The sequence below is a fragment of the Panthera pardus genome, unplaced genomic scaffold (genome assembly GCF_024362965.1).
Source record: "Panthera pardus isolate Hobbes unplaced genomic scaffold, ASM2436296v1 HiC_scaffold_20, whole genome shotgun sequence".
Lineage (NCBI taxonomy): Eukaryota > Metazoa > Chordata > Mammalia > Carnivora > Felidae > Panthera > Panthera pardus.
The window spans coordinates 39,789,558-39,809,362 of NW_026526766.1; the positions used below are offsets into that span (position 1 = coordinate 39,789,558).

General features: G+C 42.4%; 1 protein-coding gene across 1 annotated transcript; it reads right to left on the reverse strand.

Moving 5' to 3' along the window:
- Positions 1 to 11,418: 11,418 nt before the first annotated feature.
- Positions 11,419 to 15,569, reverse strand: CER1 (cerberus 1, DAN family BMP antagonist). The gene is made up of 2 exons (XM_019415468.2): positions 14,755 to 15,569; positions 11,419 to 12,800 (listed from the first exon to the last, which is right to left on the reverse strand). Exons 1-2 carry the CDS (start codon positions 15,250 to 15,252, stop codon positions 12,486 to 12,488), a joined length of 813 nt encoding a protein of 270 aa, XP_019271013.2. The 5' UTR covers positions 15,253 to 15,569; the 3' UTR covers positions 11,419 to 12,485.
- Between the last annotated feature and the right edge of the window lie 4,236 nt (positions 15,570 to 19,805).

Sequence of the window (19,805 nt, forward strand, 5' to 3'; positions counted from 1 at the left end):
CCTGGTGAGTGTTCAGTGAATTTAGAATCCAGGACGCTGCAAGAGTTAAAATGTATTTGGAATGAAAAGAATGAAAATCAACTTGGCCTGACAAGAGAGAAGAAGCCCAGCCACTAATTAAGCTGGGAGGAGAGACACAGGTAAAGCCAGCTGCAAAGTTAATAACAAACACCGTTTCTGCCAAGGTCATGCGGTGGATGCAAATTACTATAATGATCCCCTCTTTGGGTGATTACTGACCAATAATGCCCCAGACCACTTGCTATTTTTGTCTATTATTAGAGACACCCAATTTCTTGGCCACCTTCACCTCATGACAGCACCCAATTCCTAATGAATTCCCTCTTTTCCTAATCCCACCTCAAAACAAAAACCAATCTCAAACTGATCCCTGCTTCCCTTAGACCATCTTCAAAATCCTCCAGTGAAAACCCACTGACACTGAGCTCGCCCCGCCTACTTGTCTAATGGCACTTCTTTGAAGGGCCCTCCCTCCTGGAAAGGCAAGAAATCTGATTTTTGTCAGGCTAGGGGCTTGTCCCTGGCAGTCTTGAGCTGATTCAGTTTCAGATTCAGATTCAACCCATTTGATAATGAAAGCTGTCCATTGTCAGAGCTTCAAAAGTCAGGGCTCTTCAGGAAAGAGGTCTCCTTTTCTGTGTCAATGCAGTCAAATAGCTGCCATTGTCAGCAACGAGACTCAGCAGTTTCACACGTGGATTCTTCCAACACGAGGGGAAGTGGTGCTTTGAGTGGGTCACCCTGATTCCTCATCTTTCGGAGAAACGTGGATTGAGGTAGAAAGCAGAAGGAGAATGTGCTTTTAAAATCCATTTTTGTGAGTAGTGTGTTTTTTAGAAAACAGCTAAAGTAACTGGGCTTAACAGAGATCCAAGAGAGAAGTAAAACGGGTCTAGAAAGGTGATGAGAAGTTCTGCCCTAGTTCAATGTAAAGAGCATATTAAAAATAGGGTCATTTTTTTTAAATTTTTTTAACATTTATTTATTTTTGAGACAGAGAGAGAAAGAGCATGAATAGGTGAGGAGCAGAGAGAGAGGGAGACACAGAATCTGAAACAGGCTCCAGGCTCTGAGCTGTCAGCACATAGCCCGACGCGGGGTTCGAACTCACGGACCGTGAGATCATGACCTGAGCTGAAGTCGGACGCTTAACCAACCAAGCCACCCAGGCGCCCCAAAAATAGGGTCATTTTGATGATGCTGACCTCATTGCATGAAGACGAGAGATTGAGATTTTCATTGAGAGATTTTATTATTATAAAGACAAGAGCAAAAGAGATGGGTGGAGGGGGCAGGAAACTGGGTTTGTCTCCAAGACATAAAAATAGAGAAGAAGAAGACAAGTTAGAATTCAGAGTTTAGGGGCGCCTGGTTGGTTCAGTCAAAAGAACATGTGACTCTTGATCCCAAGGTCATGAGTTCGAGCCCCACATTGGGTGTAGAGATTACTAAATAAACAAAATGAAAAAAATGAAAAATAAAAGGATTTAGAGCTTAAATATAGTGTGGGGCCGGGGTGCCAGTAAAATCAAGAGTCTAAATAGGAGATTTCTCTTTGGTAGGAGAAGAAATAGTTACTTAATTCTCAAAGTCAGAAACGAAAGAAGAGCCAGAGGGGGAGCAAGTGGGATATTTTGCAGCATTTTTTAAATTTTATTTTATTTATTTTGAAAGAGAGAGAATCCCAAGCAAGTTCTAAGCTGACAGCACATGGCTTGAACTCACAAACCGTGAGATCATGACCTGAGCTGAAATCAAGAGTCGGATGCTTAACCAACTGAGCCACCCAGGCACCCCACAAAAGGGATATTCTGAAGGGGAGAGAAGGGAAACTGGGAAGCAAAATTCAGCGGCCTCCAGCTTCAAGAGGTGCTGAGCTCTCAGAAAGGGAAAGGACAGAGGGGCATGTTCAGCACCAGGAAAGGAGACGAAGATTTCTGAAAGAGACAGTCCACATGGCTCATGTGGTGGTAACGTTGACCAGTGAAATAAAATAACCTGAGTCCTTCTCGAAAAACCCAGGTACCAGAGGTAATAAAAATAGCACTTTCTGCTATACCTTAGGGCTCTAAAATACTATGGAGAATTAACTTGAGTTGGTTTCTGAATATGCTAACTCAACAGATCTGCTTTGGGTTCATGGTGTCTCCATGCAGTAGATGAAAAAAAAAGGAGGCCACTTGACATTTCATCCTTTGACACCCTGCGGTGCCACAGCAGGAAGCCTCCTCAGACTTAGTTGGTAAAAATGAGGTTGGCAACGCTAAATAAAGATGCCTGAGAAAATTCCACAGGCTCAGAGGGTCATGATGAAGAACAGCATGGGGGAAGCAAACACATAACTGAGGAATTCAGTGGAAGCAATGATGAAAAATTGACCAGCTACCTAGAATGCAGTAGCCATCTCTTGAGTTTATTAAATACCTGTGCTGCTTTGCATAGTGATGCCTACCAAACTCAAAGACACACACACACACACACACACACACACACACTTAATTTCTCTTGATATCTTTGTTTCTTTGCTCTCTTTTTTCAAAAAAAGTAACTTTTTAAAAAATATTGATTTTTGAGGCAGAGCATGTGTGAGCTGGGGAGGGGCAGAGACGGAGACAGAGGATCTGAAGCAGGCTCCGTGCTGTCAGTGCAGAGCCCGGTGTGGGGCTCGAACTCAGGAACCCTGAGATCATGACCTGAGCTGAAGTCGGACTGAGCTACCCAGGTGCCCAGTCAAGGAGTAACTTTCACTGTAACCCTAACAAGGAAAAATGTCACTCCCAAGCTCATACTTGGGATCCAGGCCTGGATCTGTGAAAGCCAGCCTTCTGAGAGACTCTTTTCTAAAGCACTCTGATCACGTTTGTGCTGTCATTCATTAACTGCCACGGGAATCACCACCTGTCATCATGAAGTCTTTTACAGGCACCGTGTAAATGTTCAAAGATCATGTTAAAATGACACCGTGTGCTGCCGCAGCTGATGCTGTTTCACGGAGACAGCGTTGGAAAGCACGGAAAAGTGTCACACTACAACTCCCATGATCCTCTCCCGAAGCAGGACGCAGGGCCACAATTTTAACTCTTTCGTCACAGCAGGGAATCATTCAGCTGATCATTTCCACCGAGGCAAATCTTATCCTCTAAACTAGGTGCGTCATTAATGCTTTAGATGCCTTTTTGTACACTCGCCACGTAACTTTCTATTGTAAAAAATGAGAGCAAGAGGAATTTTTCTTTTCTTTTCTTTTCTTTTTTTTCTTTTTTTTTTTTTGCAGTTTCCCAGGGCAGGAAAGAATATTTCAACTTCCTTATAGTTAAAATTAGTGTGTGGAGGTTCATTCCCACAGCTGTATGACCTGTCTGGCTTCTCGTAGACTCTGTGTCTAGTAGAATAAACATCCTGGCAAGATGAGACATTTTTGTCTGCCCTGATTTGTGAACTCTCAGAACTAACTCCAGACTTATTTGCATGTCCCATAAGTCCTGCTTGCTCCCCAAAGGCATCCTCTGTTAGCCTACCATAATGTCTGAAGCTTCCACGTCTATAATTTTGACACAGAGAACTACATCCAGAAGGTGTTTGTTAAAGTACAAACGACTGGGTGATATTTTGAAAATACTTTTAATTTTCTTAGCAGTGATGATATTCTCCTTACTGTGTAGGAATATGCTCATTCTTCTTTTTTTTTTTTAATGTTTATTTTGTTTCTGAGAGAGAAAGAGAGAGTGAGAGAAAGGCATGGGGGAGGGGCAGAGAGAGGGAGGGAGACAGAGGATCCCAAGCAGGCTCTGCGCTGACAGCAGAGAACCCAATGCAGGGCTCGAACTCACGAACCGTGAGATCATGGCCTGAGCCAAAGTCAGACACTTAACCAAGTGAGCCACACAGGCACCCTGGAATATCCTCATTCTTAAGGGATACATGCTGAAGTACGAAGGGGGAAGGGTCATAATATCTGCAATTTACTTTCAAATGGTTCAACGGTCTAAAACTATGGAGTGAATACACATACACACACATCTGTACAAACTGAAAGGTAAAACAAATAAGGCAAAAACGTCAACAACTGTTGAGTTAAAGTGGAAGTGATGGAGGTATTCTTGGTGCTTTTTCAACGTTTTTGTATTTTTGAACTCCTGAAATTTTTATAACGAACAAATGTTAAAATGCAGATTTCCAAGATTATCTCAAATCCAATGAATCCTACTCCCTAGGTGTGGAACCAAGAAAGCATTGCCTGTGAGCACCAGAAGTAAGTTCTGATATGTAGGAGTTATCGAATTATAGTGCGAAATGCTAATGAAGGAAGAAGTACAATAGGTATGTGATAAAAAGAGCAATTTATTTGGGGGGAGAAAAACCAACTCAATTAAACACCTCTATTTCCTCTGAGCAACAAATGAGGCTTTGTTAACTGGACCAGAGCCATATGACTCATGAGTTGCACAGAAATGAAATGTAAAGAACTTAGAAGAAGGGCTGGGAGAACAGCGTAATGTTCTCCGTCTGGAAGAGATCTGAGCAAATGCTCAGACTTCCTGTGACCAGAATTCTTCAGTGACTCCCACCTCGTCATGATCTGGCCTGCTGGCAAAACCACCTGTGGAGCTTTAAAAATATTTGTAGCAACCAGTGGGGCCCCTGGGTGGCTCAGTCAGTTGAGCACCCGACTCTTGGTTTCGGCTCAGGTCATGATCTCCCGGTTCATGAGTTCCAGCCCCACTCTGGGCTCTGCACTGACAGCGTGAATCTGCTTGGGATTCTCTCTCTCCCTCTCTCTCTGCCCTCCCCCCACTCATGTTCTCTCTTTCAAAATGAATAAATATACTTTTATATATATCAACTATTGCCTGCTGTCCCCGACCCCTACCACCACCCACTGGAACAGAATTCCTATATTTTAGAAGTTCATAGATCCTTGTAACACACAGGCCAAAGTTAAGCTGAAGCCCAAACTCTCCAGCCAGGTAAATTCTGTCTCAAGTGCAGGAAACTCTCATAGCCATCTTGATACCCTGGGGGGTCAGCACAGTGCCCTACACTTAATAGGTTCTAAATAGATGTTAGTTGGATGAATACATTGACAGCCTCGATGGATAAATGGACATGAATTAGGAGCTCTGGTCAATTGTAGATAATTTGAATATCCTGAAGTGAAGATGACAGAGAGAGAGAGAGAGAGAGAGAGAGATCATAGGCAGAAAGGAGGAAAAGTAGACACCAAAGAAAATTCCACCTGTTTTCCAGTTTTCCTTAGAGCTGTGTCTGGGCTCATAAGCTCATTTGCAGACAAGCAGAAGAATGGGGGAAGACAGTCTCTTTGTGTGATATCTGCATATTCAGGAACCTCTTCATTTATAGGTTCTCGCTGTGTTCCTATAGTCCTGAAAATCTCCAGAATATTATTCCCTTATATGCAAAGACACTACTAAATCCTGGGGATCCCAGGCCCCCCGAAGAGGGTATCGTTTGAGTGTCTTACTTGAGCTGGTGCAAGATGTGAAATCTATCCATTTCAATTTTCACCTATTTCTTGCCTGAGGTTTGGGCAGGGTTCCTTTGGGAACCCTTTGGGAAGGATGCAGGGTTCCTTTTAGTAATAGAATTGTGACTTACAAAACAGTGCTTACTAGAAATTCTTGTTCTTTAAATATTGGACGTAAAGGGGTGTGTTTCCCTTAGCTGGTAGACAAGAGGAAGTTGTGATAATTTCTTTGAAAAATATTAACCCGAGTCTCCACCCACAGGTGGATCAGTGGTGATTGTTTCTTTTGGAGGAAAGGAATAGGAACAAAATGAGTCAGGGGGAGGCAGGGACTAAATGACAATCTGAGCTGTCTCCTGGAAATGTGGGTGGATAATTGGGGCCTGGCTTTGGAAAACTAGTATTACAGGAAAGTCCATGCCATTGCTAAGGTATTATTAGTCACACATGTCACCACTGCAAGCTCCTGAATCTGAGCTTTCTCTGAAGCCAGGTGAGGAGGACCCACTGATGTGTATTTAAGATTCATCCTCTGTTCTTAAGATGGAAACCTGACTTTCCTGAGTTCTAGTTGGATGAGGTTTGTGCACATGCTTTCCACGGTTTCTTGTCCAGTGTTTCTAGAAGCCCTCCGTGCTTTCTTTCCATTCCAATTCGTCATACCCACCGTGAAGGTTTCTGGCTCATGGAACTCTTTGGGAAGCTCATTGGAATTCTGGACCTTCTCCCCTGAAGAATGTCCATGGCTGCCACATTTCAGGGGGCTCATGAGCCCCTCTGGAGTGACTATTTTAAACCCATAAGAATCCTTCAAAAACTCCCTATTGCCTACCATATATGTTCTTAAAACTTGTTGGCTGTCATTAGAACTCCCCACAGTATCTATACCTACATATTTTTTCAAGAGCAGCTCCCAAAATCTATTCCTCTAGCTAACATGTACTGAGCATTTATCTCACATAAAAGATTAAAATTATACACTTTACTTGTATGTATATGCTCATGTTTACATGTATATGCACTTATACAAATACTAAAATATAAGTATGTAATATATATAAAATAGTTTCTCAACGTATTTAAAATATATTAAAATAATATACTATATTAAACATAGAACATTATATCAGAAACAGAGGGGTAACAAAGATGTAAAATATACATAACTTGTTATTAGGGAGTTTACAATTTAGAAGTAAGGATAAGTAAATAAATAATTACAACATAAGTTAAAAAGTGGCAAAAGGCTGTGGCAGACACTGCTGTCTACTTGAGGGTCATTTTCTCTTTATTCCTTGCTGTCAGAGCAAAGGTTTTATTCCATTGTTTAAATATCCTCAGTGTAACCGATTTTATTCAGCTTGGAAGGGATGCAAAGTGGGAGATAATCCCTTTTGTCTACTATAGACATTGGTGCGTGAGTGATGAAACGTGATGTCTGGAACTGCAGCAGCCATGTTGTGACTGAGAATAGTTTTAGCTTGTGGAGGACACACTAAGGGTGACAGAGCAGAAAAATGGAAGGAATCCATGTCCTTGACAGAATGGTAGACTTTCCAACTTGACCGACCAGGAAACTAGCTGCCTTCCATGCTTCTTGTTAGTGAAATACTAAATCCCTTTATAATTTAATACATGCTGAGTTGTATTTTCTGGTACATGAGTTGAAAGCATCCTCATTGATTTAGTGTCTTAAGACAGGCATGGATAATGGGCTCTGGGAATCAGAAAAGGAATAGACTAGTGGATGAATCAGGAATTTAACTCAGTATGTATGTGTATGTGTATATAGTCTATGCGTACATGTATATATGTATATGTGTATATATGTGTATGTGTATATATATATACACATATATATGCATATATAGTCTATGCGTACATGTATATATGTATATGTGTATATATATGCATGTGTATATATGTACACATATAAATACACAAATGTTTTATTTTTGATCTTTGTTACCTTGAGACACCATAGCATAGTAGGAAAGATCTGGGACTTTGGAGTCGTTCACCTTCTGCTACTCTTCAGTAAGGCTGCTTTGGGAGAGTTACTTATATGAGCCTCAGCATCTTCATTCACAACATGATACAGTACTCCCTACCTCGTAGAGTTTCATGAGGGTTAAATGAAAGGATATATATGAAGTGGTTGGCCCCGTGTCTGATACATGATATACCTTCAACATATGGCATCTATTGATAATGTTTCTTTTTTGCAGACAAAAAAATATTTATTGAGTACCTACTATGTGCTGGATACTTTCCTAGGCATTGATTATAATGGTAAAAGAAACCCAGTATGATCCCTGTTCTCATGGAGCTTATGATTGACTAATGATGACACAAATAATGGTATAATTATAAACTGAAACGTGCTGAGACGTGAAGGTATAAGGCACCATGCAATTGTGCAAGAGGCAAAGCTGACTTTGTCTAGGGCTTAAGGAAGGCTTCACCGAGAATGTGGAGTTTCAATTTGGGGGTGGGGACGTGGTAGGAAGATCATTACTCTAGCTTTGCAGAAACAAATGCATTTATTTACTTGTTCCCGGACTGTAAACTTTTTACGGTCAGGAATCATAGTCACATAACCATGCATTCCTTTATTCATATTCTTTGTACCCAGCACAGTGACCCGGGTCATCACAGACAACTATAAATGTTGGCGGATTGAATGAATGAAGCTTTCTGACTCTCTCTTTGTCAAAAAAAAAAAAAAAGTGTGTATAAAATGTCTATTTCAGGGAGATAAGGAATAGAAAGCACTTGAACACATAGTCAGGGCTCAATAATATGTAGCTCTTATTATCATTACTATCATTATTGCTTTATAATTTACACATATTATCTCTGCTACTATGTCGTAAGCTCCAGGGCAATGGGAAAAGTGTCTTATTTATCTTTGCTTATCTCGGGGTCTTGCATAGAATAAATTCCTTATAAAAATTAAGAAGATGCACGACTTCCTTAACCAGGAGTTACGTTGACAGTTTAAAGAGACTATGTACATTGAAAAAATAAGTTATCACAGCTAAGTTAACCACTCTCTTTAGGGGATACTTAATGCCAAGTTTCTAGAATCAACATAAGATACACATTAAAAAAAAAAAAAAACCTTTAAAAACGGTTGTGAAAACCAGGCAGAACCCTGTATGGAGGAAAAGTCGCTGTAGCACAATTCATACAGGACACCGCACGTGTAATTAAAACCTCACAGCTTTCATGGCACCCTTTCAGGGGCTATTCAGCCTAAGGTAGCTAACCTCTAGCACAGTTCCCTATGTTAATTCTTTGCCTACCACTTACAGCCACCTGATATTTTGCCTCTGTGGTTGATTCGCTAATGAACTGCCTGATTCTCAAGTTACTTGTCTCCCTCAACTAGACTACAAGCTCTACGGGAGCAGGGATCTTGTCTGACTTATTTTCTTGCTACAGTCACAGCACTCAGACCTGTATCTTGCATACAGCTGGTAGATACATACACACCTGCTGAATAAAGGAACATATATAGAAAAATAATGCTATTTATTATTTATGAATGTATATGTACCTTTGCAAAAATAGAACAGGATATTGGAAATAGAAATGACTATCTTGGGGGGGTGGTTCTTGAGGAGTCAAGGGTGTGGCGGATAAGACAGCATGGTGGTTGGGGGGGCGCTTTACTTATACATGAAATGGTTTACTTCTTTAGCAAAAATAAACAAGCATGAGATGGCAAAATGTTAAATATTCTGGTGGTGAGAATTTGAGTGCTTGCTGTAATATTCTTTGTGCTTTTCTATGTGTTTAAATTTCTCAAAACAGTTAGAAAGAAAGAAAGAAGGAAAGAAAGAAAAAAAGAAAGGAAGAAAGAAAGAAAGAACATCTGAATGGAGAAGAGTGAACTAAACCCTTAGAGTTTTACAGGATCTAAAGCTCTCTGATGTGTTGCTACCTACACTTGATCATCACAATAATTATGAAGTAACTATCATCACCCTCATTTTTTCTGGGCAGAAAATGAAACCAAGATTGAGGAGGGAGTTACCATGACCACCTCTCAAGTTAGGGCAGTGCTTGGCTGAGAACCTGATCTAGGGATGATTTCTCTCTCAAGTGGTAACATCAGTGTCCTTCAAATATGAGAGCTGGGCAAGAGGTAAAAGAAATGAGCTGTCAGGCCTATAGGCAAGAGACCTCAAAGAGATAAATCTAAACTGATGGTCAATGAATGAGTACATATTTTAATCATATTTTTTTCTTTTTTTTAAATTTTTTTTAACGTTTATTTATTTTTGAGACAGAGAGAGACAGAGCATGAACAGGGGAGGGGCAGAGAGAGAGGGAGACACAGAATCTGAAACAGGCTCCAGGCTCTGAGCTGTCAGCACAGAGCCCGACGCGGGGCTCGAACTCACGGACCGTGAGATCATGACCTGAGCCGAAGTCAGACGCTAAACCGACCAAGCCACCCAGGCGCCCCCATATTTTAATACAAATAGAGAATATGATCCAAATGACCTTAGGCTAGTTGCTTCAATTTAAAAAAAAAAAAAAAAGTTTTAATGTTTATTTATTTGTGAGAGAGAGAGAGAGGGAGAGCGTGTGGGGGAGCAGAGAGAGAGAGGGAGACACAGAATCCGAGGCAGGCTCCAGGCTCCGAGCTGTCAGCCCAGAGCCTGACATGGGCTCGAACCCAGAAACCATGAGATCATGACCTAGGCTGAAGTCGGAAACTTAACCGACTGAGCCCCCAGGCGCCCCTAGTTGCTTCAACTTTTTAAGGCTTATTTTCCTTATCTGTAAAATAGGGTATTTACCCACCTCATAAGATTTTTGTGAGGATTGTATAACACATGTATATACGTATTACATAAATTGCATAATTTATAATTTATGCAAGAGACCCAGCATAATATCTGGCACTTAAGATGTTCCATATTTGTGTGTTTCCTCTGGGTTTCCTATGCTCCCATGTGTTATGTTGAACCACTGAGAACTGCGTTGTTTTGTTTTTGCCAGTAAAAATGGACGAATGCGGCCAATTTCATGAGATTCACACTATGACTCTGAACGTAAGCTCGGATACCACTATCCGCTGTCTCATCTTGAATTCACACGAGGGAAGAGCAGAGCAGAGTTTGAATAAGACTGATGATTGTTTGGGGCCTGGGCTTGAGAGTCTATTTGCAAGGATAAATAAAAGGGATTTGCAAGCGAGTAAGGAGGAGAAGGACAGTCCAATTGGCAGAGATAGGTTTACATAATCAGGGTTAGGCAATTGCAAACCAGACAGCTGCTCAATAGCTTTTGGCACCAAAAATATATTGACCAGCTGGGATATCATTAATGCTTAACAGTTTCATCCTTATGACCATATCTTGGCCAATTAGGCTGTCTTTGACCACCGAAGGGTATAATATATTCTGATGTAAATGCCACATGTGTATCCGTATACCACACATTCTACCACTTTAATGTAGAATATACACTAAATATAAATGCATCCGCATCTTTGAAACACCAGGTTAGATGGTGTGACTAAAGAGAACTAGAATTAAAATGTAGATTGATTTCTTTTAAAAAATCAATATTCTAGGAAATGCTTTTTTGTGTGTACTGAAAGTAATAGGATTCAAATAATTGAAATAATTTGAAGATGAGTTTTTAAAAGAATGATTATAGGAAAAGAAATACGACTAGGGAATGCCAGGTCCGTACACGGTATGTATACAAATAAATACCGAAGGAGAAATGGAATCACTAAGTGTCAGAAAAAAGGCTTGAGCCATTGTCATTAGCCCCTGACATCATTTCAGAAATGCTCCTATGCAGGTAATCTCCAGATAGCGCCCTTAAATAATGGGACAGAAAAAAACCATTAAGGATAACATTTAAGATGATTGAATGCCACGAGCTTTCCCAGAATGCTTCACACACTAACATTTAATACATCAAAATACTCAGAATATTTTCAGAAATTGCAAGTGTGGCATTTACAGAACAAAATTTATAATATGAAGTTTTTGTACAGCAGCAAAAACCCCCCAAAAACAAAACAAAAAAAAAAAAAAACAGTCATCCAGACACAGAACTTTAACTTACTACCTAATCCTAAATGCACGTGGATAAAGGATTTCACCAGTAAACTGTTTTCATTTTTAATCCTTTGCCATTTATTTAATTTGCCGTCTACTGGAATTCCTTGGTTACTTTCATTAGCATCTCTGGATTGACCTTTAAGCCTGGTACTGGTTGTATATTTTTATTTCCCCGTAATTTAGGCACTTGCATAGCTACCAATGATTGTTCCATGTCCCTACGTAAACCACTAAAAGTAACATTGCTCTTCCTTCTTCAAAGCCAGAGACCTGACATTAAGAACTTTGTATGGGGAGTATCGAAAATAAAGAGGCAGCCAAGCAAGCTACTCCTTAAATCTATGGAACTAAAATATGCATTTGCTAGAAGAAGACAAATAAAACACCGTCTGAGATGCAAAATCTGCCTACAAGTATGAAGAATCCTTCCCACAAACACTACATACGTGTTTCTGGTGGTGCTTTGACAAGCTATTCAAGAAGCCAATTTTTATGGTCTACCTTCTTTCTTTTCCTACTTCGGATGGAGGGCTTTTACCAGAACTGGAAGACACAAGATCATGGACTCTTAGTAGATGAAAGGCCTCGGGCAAACCTCTTGAATGGACGGTTCAAGTCCGTCATATAGAGATGAAGCCCTCAAGGTGCAGAAAGCTTCTACAAGTCCTTAACACCCTCCTGCCAGTGTGGCAGAGCCAAGACTAGAACCCGAATAGGTACCAATAACTAGATGAATACCATTTGCTCGAGATTGTTCTATCTCACTACTTTTTAAACCTCCTTTCCCTTAAAATAGTATGCACCCACTAACCAGTTGCACACTGAATAACCAGCACCTTTACTATTGTGGTTTTGCTTTTCAAAGGTCCTAGTGGGATCTCTTTTTAAGTGGAAAATCCTGGGATGAAGGGATCCTGCGCATGGAACTCCGCCTGGGAGCCTGCCTGGAGGAGGGGTTCATGCTCATGCTCGGTCTTCGTCTTGCACTGGCACTCCTCCACCAGCATCACCACCTTGACCACGGGGGAAAGGCCAGTGCAGTTCAGCTGCAAGTGCATCGTGGTGAACTTGGCAGGCGAGCAGTGGGAACAGAACGTGTGGGGGTGCTGCGCAGCTCCAGGAAAACGAACAGACCCACATTTCCCAAAGCAGAGGTTGTTCTGTACGACTACTTTCTCACAGTCTTCATGGGTGATCGTCTAAAAGGCAAACACATCTCCATTAAGTTATCATGAGTCATCTCATTAACATCCGCGATACAGAAGCGATAGACTGTAAGCCTGAAGATAATTCAGACTAAAATGTCAAAAACTTTCCAATTTTGGATATTTTACAACATCCAAGTGATGGTTAATCTATAAGGGCAGGGGCACCCGGGTGCCTCAGTCAGTTAAGCGTTCTGACTTCGGCTCAGGTCATGATCTTACAGTCTGTGAGTTCGAGCCCTGCATCAGGCTCTCTGTTGTCAGCACAGAGCCTCCTTCAGATCTTCTGCCTCCGTTTCTCTGTCCTTCCCCCACTCTCAATCTCTCTCTCTTTCTCTCTCTCTCAAAAATAAACATTAAAAAATCTACAAAAGTATAAAGCCACCGTAACTAAATTTCTTGTGTTGAGTATATTGATACATTAGCCTTTAGGAAATCCCTAAGTTAAAAAGAAAATGCTTTGCATCTTAAATGTCAAACTTTAAGGAATTTTGTCTAATTGGATGTTACCAGTTGAAAAAACTCTAATGGCTAACTTCCTATATAAGCAATGTGCCTTATCTTTCTACTTCTCACAATGCATTACACCCAATAGACTCTCCATCCGTGTTTGTTCGGTTGTTCATAGAACAGACCAGAACATCATTAATTCTATTCTATTTTGCAGTGCCTGTGGTACATTCAAACCTACGAAGTTGCACGTGGCCTCGTGATGGCATCTATGTCTGCAAATCATCCTTTGCCTCCTCTAACCCCATCTAACATCACCTTTGCCTCCTCTAACCCCATTCGCCTGGCTTTGTGTGCCCTGTAAGGTATATGGGTCAAACACCTGAATTTTAATTTAATTAGCCCTAGAATTTAAAATGAGAGTTTCAAAGGAAATCTGACTGCACAATTCTTAGGAGCAATTTTGTAATTGCACGTGGCCAACAAAGCCGTCGTTATTATTTGATAATGGACTTACTGCTACATATCCTTGCCTTTTCAGGCAGAATACTTAACTGCCTGACACAGTCAATTACCTTATAATACTGCCTGCTTAATTGGGTAGCATTATTGGACCGTAAAATTTTACTCTACCCTGCGTTGCTTTTGGTTCAGTATCGTCATGTTTAAGGGCTTGATGCAGTTTCTCGATTTCATGTAACATTTGGAGTGTGGGGCTTGCCAGGACTCACTGGAAGCAGCGGATAAGGAGAATGCCCCTTTGTCTCAACAGTGCAGAATCAATCATAATAACCACAAATCAGCCAACACAACACGAAGCAGGAGGTGTTGCTTCTGAGGGCAGCAAATGTGATTTCACGCTGATATCGGTTGTTTGAAAGCTTATGAGAAAATAAGTTAAATCATTTTTTGCTGCGGTAACGTTAGAAACCATGTGGCCACTTCTGCCTGACTGCCTATCAAGTAGTTTGGTGTGAAATACGGGGATTAAGACTGAGATAGTATGAATGAGAGGGTTTGGGGAGGAGTCCAGTGTTTCCCACCTTATCTGTGGGCGGAGTTGAGCAGCTCATCTGCATCCCAAAAGAGTGTTACGGGAACAGCTGGAGACCAGCTCTGGTTACTTCTCTACGTTCCCACTTTTCCTAACCGAGGGTCCAGTCCTACTTATCTCCCTGGATTGATCCCCCCAGCATAAAAATAAAGAGCCCATAAAAAAAAGGTCTGTGCGATCAATATGAATGGTTACTGAGATTGGCAACACCATCGTATCATTCTTACAGAGTTTCCAGAATACCAAGAAACCATGGCAAGTTGGAAGGAAATCTGGGGAGCATGATCATACTTTGCCAATGCCTCTGATGAATGCCCAAGGGCCAAATCTGGGAGTCAGGTGAGGCCCTGGCAGCCTTCCCTCCTCCTTTCCACCTGTCCCAGTTGCCTGCCCCTTTCTTGCAAGCTCCGATCCCCCCCCCCCCGCCCCCTCCAGAACAGATACCTGGCTGAAGGGCACTGTCCTACACGTCTCCTGATGTACTTCATGGCTTTTGATGGGCAGGATGATCCCCTGAGAAGCTGGGCCCGTTCTGAACATGAAGTGGTGCCAGAATCTCTTGGCTTCTTCCCGAAGAGGAGATTTCTCCATTTGCATCCCGTCTCTGGGCTGGGCGAGGGCCCGGGTCCCAGACAGTAAGGGCCCACTGACCAAGTCCCGGGATGGGGGTGCTTCTCGCTCGGGCTTCTTCCAGAACCTGCCAAACCTGGACAGCATCTTCTCCCTCTGCCTCTGGCCTTCCCCGGCACCTATCAGGTGTGGCACTGCAACGAAAAGATCCGGCTTCTCCTCAGCTTCCTCGTGGTTGCCCACGGGGAGCTCTCTGCGACTCCTTTCTAGGAGGGCGGGGGAAACAGAAGTCTGACTCTGGCGGCCATCCCGGTGTGGCGCAGCCTTCCCTAGAGGCAAGAGCACCAGCAGCCGAAGGAAGAGGAGACCCATGCTGGGAAGGCCCAATCTTCTCTCAGATGCGCAGATGGTGAGGTCTAAAGGAAAGGTTCACTCTCTGCAGGAACAAACAAGGAGAGCCTATATATAGATACCTGCCTTGTGGGATGGGAAGGCAGGTGGTCAGGAGCCAGGCAGAGTAAACACATTTACTGTTTGCTCGAATTATGTAGTGCTAATGGTGTCCTGCCTTCTCCTTAGTTGTGTGTGTTTTAGAAGGCCCCAGTGAAAGCCTGGGACCCAGGGGGTAATTAGCTGGCACTTGATTTACAGAGCAGTTATTCCTGAAATCAACACATTCTTTCCCCAACCCCCCTCCCCAACCGCGCCGGATTTCCCATCACTGTTATTAGAAGAAGGACCAGAGTCGATGAACATCTGTGGTGCATCTGCTTTGTACAGGGACAGAGAGGACAAGACATGGTTTTATGACAGAAGTATATCAGATAAAAATTAAAGGCATACATTTAGTAAAAGCCCAAGCCTTTAGGCTTCACACACACACACACACACACACACACACACACAGGCAACCAAAGAAGTATAGCAAAATTATAAGGAAGGAAAAGGAAGAAAGAAAGATGTTAACTTTGTTGAGCAGAGGACTCTCCCTCTGATTTAGATGTGGTTGGGGTTATTGATTTTCATACAATAAGTGAGTAGAAGGAACACATGCTCCTTTTCCACGCGAGGAAACTCACAGTTCCCAAATTAATCCCCTCACTTGCAGAATCAGACACTCGATGCCAAATTTCACAATGGGTCAGCTGTCAGCCATCAGATAAACTTTTCAATTGTTCACAAACTTCTCAACAGGGTCCACTGGAATAGCCTGACTGCTCACCAGTCTTCAGTGAAGACGAGGAAGTGTCTCCCTCCAGCCACCCTATTGATTGTTTTTCTTTCGCTAAACAAAGAGCCAGACTTGAGAACGTGGATTCTGAGAACCAGGTTTGATAGCTCTGGGCCTGAAGCTGGCTCGTCACTTCTTTACTTTACAGAATCCACATCGTCTTCCTTATGCTACAGTAATTGACGAGCAGGTAAAATGCAGATGGAGACAAACACGCATCTTCAGGAATCAAAGGAAAAGTTGCTAGATGCCTATCATTCAAAACTTGTATGAATCACGCAAGGGTATGGGAAAGAAACAGATCCACAACACTGAAGCCCCAAAATTGCATCCAGTTGACCCTGTGCACCATTTGAACAGTATTTCCATTGGAAATGAATCCCATACTTGCTTGTATTTCTTCCCTTTTAACTTAATTACTATATTCCTTGCTTTTAGTAACACACCTCATCCTGGAACATTGTCCCCATTTCCGTACTGATGAAGCTTTGTTTCCAAGAAGTGACCCGTTAGGATCTTTTTTCCAGACATTTGTGTTCCTTTTAATAGCCATGCCTGATTTCTGTGACGTAAAGCCTAAAGGAAGTTCTTTTATTCACAATTATGAACTATTTTTAAATGGACCATCATTTTTCCGAATTCTCTCAGAAGAGATATCTCTTGCCTATACCAAACCTCCACTGGGCTAGTATTAATTAAGGTACAACTGATCCATACTAAATGAACATTGGTATTTGCCATTTCTTTTAAAGTATTTTTAAAAGTTGCCTGCTGTTTGAATTTCTTGATTCCCCTCAGCTATCCAATGAAATAGGCTTTCCAGAGCTAGCCATTCAGCCCCAATTATAAATATAGTCTGGAAGCCAGCTATGTTTCCTGATTTCTTTTAAACTTTACTTTTTGGCGCCTGAAGTTCCAAGGCCATCAATCACAGTGGCTGGCATTTCCCCAAACAGAGGTCAGAGATCACACTCAGAGATCTCAGACTGCCCAGCTCTGCACGTAGGATACAATTCACATAATTACAATTGCATTAAAATTTGTGGAAGATTCGGGGCGCCTGGGTGGCTCAGTCTGTTGAGTGGCTGACTTCGGCTCAGGTCATGATCTCGCGGTCCATGGGTTCGAGCCCCGCGGCGGGCTCTGTGCTGACAGCTCAGAGCCTGGAGCCTGTTTCACATTCTGTGTCTCCCTCTCTCTCTGACCCTCCCCTGTTCATGCTCTGTCTCTCTCCGTCTCAAAAATAAATAAACGTTAAAAAAAATTTGTGGAAGATTTACTTTACGGGCTAAACATCATGTTAGATACGAGCAGAAGACAAAGTGGTAAGAACTTGGTTCCTGCCTTCAAGCAGGTAGGAGAGTCTAGTGGTATTGTGCATTCTGTAATCTAATTACATTAGCTGTAGTGATGTCAGTTATCCATTTTTAACCTTCCTGTAGTCCTAACCCCCTCTTCTTCTGGTCCTAATTTTGGTATTCGGTCATTTGAATAGTACTCATGCAGAATTTGCTTTTGCTGTTCTGTCATACCTGTTGAGAAGATGTACACATATCTTGAAGGATAAAGCTCGCAAAATAAAGCCTTCTGCGGTGAGAGCATAAGTCTGTCTTCAACTCCTATCTTTCACAGCTAAGGGCAGAGATGACATTCGCCTTTGACCTCTGTGTCCTTCGGTCAATTCTAAAACTACGTATGTGATACATTGTAGCTCACTCTTGAGACCATAAACATTTTGTAGCTTTTAACAAAAATACACCGCCTCTGTGGGGATTCAGTGATACAGGCATCTGGTCACCTCCCAGTCTGGATGGAGCCAAGTGGAGGTAGGTCTGGAGGGGGCCTCCAGACTCAGCAGGAAGCAGTAGTGTGGAGAGAGCACCAGAGGTGGTTGGTGTACTTTGGACCAAAGGCCTCAGTGAGAGGCAGGCCTGAGCTTACACGGGCCCCCGCCTGCGAAGTCCACTTCCCGGGACAACCTCAGGCCCGCATGAGAGCCAGAGAGGCTAATCTCATCATTTCATTCGTTCTAATTTGCAGCTCAGCGCTCAACATCATCTGAACTCTGCTTTCAACTTGACCTAGTCTTCCTGGGCACTACGATGCCTTCAGGAAGGTGGAGATCCCAGCGTGCCTGAGAGGACACAGCAGCCACGTTTTTCTGTCCCTCTTACAGACTCTCAGAAGGGAGAACGGTCTAGTGCCCTCTGAGAGGAAACAAAGAGGCTAAGTTCTTTCCTGAAAACCCCAGACCTACAACAAGAGGTGAGAGGCAGTGCTGGGTCACAGATGGGCATTGGAGGTAAACCGGGAGGCAAAAAAGGGAATTTGGGTGGATGGATCAGAGAAAGAAATCTGCTTAGGGTGCATGCCACTGTCTCCTAGCTACCTCTCTTTCCAAAATATGGAAAAGCAATAGGGTTGCGGGCGGTTAGGTTATTTTCAAAGAACTCAAAACAAGGCAGAATCTTCCTCTTTTTTCCCCCAAAGAACAGGGAATAGGGAAAATTAGGGTAAGTGGCTTCTGCTTAAACCTTATCTTGATTTAGTTCAGTAAATTATTCAAAGCATAGACCCCCCTCCCTCCCCCGCCCTGCACGCCCCTCCCTGCCACTTTCTGTGGAAAGAAGACAGTAGGAAGAACCTAATTCCCCGAAGATGGTCTGCTCATTGGAGTCACTGATGCATTCATTCATACGGCGTATCTTTTGAGCAGTAAGTCTGCACGAGGTCCTGGGGATAAAATGGTGAGGGTGTCCTTGCCCAGGCCCACTGGAGTTTGCAATCTGTTGGGGAAAGACTAGCTTATCAAGATAAGTTACAGAAGGAAAACCTTGGCAGGCACCACTCCTGTACTAATCAAGGACTTTCAAGTGGATCCAAATTCCAAAGGCACCGTGGACTGGCACACGGTGTTTATGCTCATTTTAGTCAACAAACAGGTGTTGAGTGCAAGGATGTGCAATACATGTGCACTCGTTCTCTTTTGTTTCTGATGACGTCATGAATATCTGTAGTAACAACACTCAAATTAGACAAAAAATTGTACAACTAAAGAGAAATCTTCCCATGCCTTCCCAGGCTTCCTGTCCTGCCATAGAGGCAATCACTGTGTGCAACTTATCTATATTGCATCTTCTAAAATTGTCACCTGTTGGGGTGCCTGGGTGGCTCAGTCAGTTAAGCTTCTGACTACTGATTTCAGCTCAGGTTATGATCTCACAGTTCGGGAGATCGAGCCCCACTACAGACTCCGTGCTCTCAGTGGAGTGCTTTTATGGTCTCTCTCTCTCTCTCTCTCTCTTTCTCTCAATAAATAAATATTTTTTAAAAATAAAATAAAATTTCATCTGTTATGGGCTGAATTGAGTCCCCTGCCCCCAAATTTACATGCTATAGACTCAATGCCCTTGTACCTCAGAAGATGACCATATTTGACGATAAGGCTTTTAAAATGAAGCCATTTTAAAATGAAGCCATTAGGGTGTGGGCCCTAATCCAATAAGACCGGTGTCCTCGTAAGAAAAGGAGATGAAGGCAAAGACACATAGAGATAACGCTCTGCAAGCCGAGGAGAGAACGCCCAGAAGGAAACAGGTTTACCAACATCCAGATTTGGAACTTCCAGCCTCCAGAACTATGAGAAAATAAGTCTCTGTTGTTTAAGCCACCCAGTCTGTGGAACTTCATTATG

Bases quoted from the DNA above. Each gene is read 5' to 3' on its own strand.
- CER1 (XM_019415468.2), bottom strand. From the start codon at position 15,252: ATGGGTCTCCTCTTCCTTCGGCTGCTGGTGCTCTTGCCTCTAGGGAAG. The intron at 12,801-14,754 runs GTATCTGTTCTG...TTTGCCTTTTAG, and splicing joins GGACAGTGCCCTTCAGCCAG to ACGATCACCCATGAAGACTG.